Source organism: Nicotiana tomentosiformis, chromosome 2 (genome assembly GCF_000390325.3).
Source record: "Nicotiana tomentosiformis chromosome 2, ASM39032v3, whole genome shotgun sequence".
Taxonomy (NCBI): Eukaryota; Viridiplantae; Streptophyta; class Magnoliopsida; order Solanales; family Solanaceae; genus Nicotiana; species Nicotiana tomentosiformis.
The window spans coordinates 151,829,369-151,831,023 of record NC_090813.1 but is presented as its reverse complement, the minus strand read 5'-3'; the positions used below and the strand labels follow the sequence as shown (position 1 = coordinate 151,831,023).

Genomic DNA, 1,655 nt, shown 5'->3' with positions numbered 1-1,655 from the left:
TCATGACCTGCGGTAGAATCAATTAGTTGATCTATATGCGGCAAAGAAAATGAATATTTAGGGCGAGCTTTATTTAAATCGATATAATCTACACATACTCGCCACTTCTCATTCTTTTTTGGGACTACAACAATATTAGCTAACCACTCAGGGTACTTTACCTCTCGTATTGAGCCAATTTTTAGAAGGTTTTATACCTCGTCTTGGATTACTTGATTTTTAAATTCTCCTTGCTTCCTTTTCTTTTGTTTGATAGGTGGGTGCAATAGGCCCTCATTCAGCTTATGAGTCATTACTTTCGGTGGTATACTTGTCATGTTTGAATGCGACCAAGCAAAGTAATTAGCATTAGCATGTAAAAATTCAATTGACTTATCTTTCATTTCCAAGCTCAATTTTGTTCTGATGTAAACTTTTTTGTCAGGCCAGTGGACGAATAATATAATAGCTTCGAGCTCCTCCGTGATTGTTTTGATATTCTCGTTTTCCTCTGGCTCTTGGATCATATCATACCTTGAATCTATATCAGCTTTATTTTTTGGACTTTCAGTTGAGGTGGGCAATAAATTATCCTCAACTGAATTCTGTAATTGCTATTTTGTATCTTCATCCTCGAGTGTTCCACTCCCAATTGCAACTGAGTTGATATCCCACGTTGCCTGTTGATCTCCTCTGATTTGACGAATTCCCCATTGTGATGGGAATTTAATTACCTGATGCAACGTTGATAGGACCACATCCATATCATGAATCCATGGCCTTCCTAGAATTATGTTATAGGCCATGTCTGCATCTACCACTTGGAATTTAGTGTCTTTGACGACACCTTCTATGAATATTGTTAATATGATTTCACCTTTCGTGATGACACTTAAATTATCGAACCCAGAAAATGATTGTGCCTTAGGTATGATATGATCATTCGCTTGCATATTTTTCACTACTCTCAGTAGTATAAAATTCACTGAACTACCTGGGTCAATAAAAACCCGTTTAACATTAGTATCATGAACAAATAAAGATATTACCAGTGCATCATTATGAGGGATGATCAAGTCGTTCACGCCTTCATCGTCGAACACTATGATGTCCCCTTTCAAAACCTGACGAACCTGTTTCCCATGGGTAACAGTGACTTTGGATGTCTTTTTTGCAACCGTGTATGTTACCCCATTGACTTCTTCACCCCCGATTATAACATTTACCATCTTTTTTGGTGACGGGAGTTTTGGCGGTTCCTACCTGTTTTTCATGTAGGATTGCTTTCCTTTTCACTGAACAGATTAGTGAGATAGCCTTGCTTTACTGGATATTCAACTTCTCCTTGTAGGAGTCTGCAATCCGCTATCATATGGCCATGATTTGTGAAATTCACACTAAAATTCCTGGTTCCTTTTGTTGGGATTTGACCTCATCTCTTTCGGCCATCGTACTTTGTCACCCATTTCTCTTAGAACAGCTACCAACTCTAACATACTGACATTGAAATTGTAATCTCCTATCCTTGATCGAGAGCTTGGATCACTATTTTTTGGCTGTGTCCCGTTCCGTTTTTTAATCGAGAAGAAGTACTTGTCTCCTTTTATCTCGATCTTGATCAAACCGTACATGTTCTTATTTTGATCGAGAATCTCGGCCCGCGGGTCCCATATAAG

The 1,655-nt window shown here is 38.4% G+C and overlaps 1 protein-coding gene across 1 annotated transcript; it reads right to left on the bottom strand.

The window, feature by feature from the left end:
* Window positions 1–593: 593 nt before the first annotated feature.
* Window positions 594–1,208, bottom strand: LOC104084964 (uncharacterized). Its single transcript, XM_009588924.1, has one exon. It carries the CDS (start codon window positions 1,206–1,208, stop codon window positions 594–596), a length of 615 nt encoding a protein of 204 aa, XP_009587219.1.
* Between the last annotated feature and the right edge of the window lie 447 nt (window positions 1,209–1,655).

Coding starts and splice junctions, on each gene's coding strand:
- LOC104084964 (XM_009588924.1), bottom strand. CDS start 1,208: ATGGTAAATGTTATAATCGGGGGTGAAGAAGTCAATGGGGTAACATAC.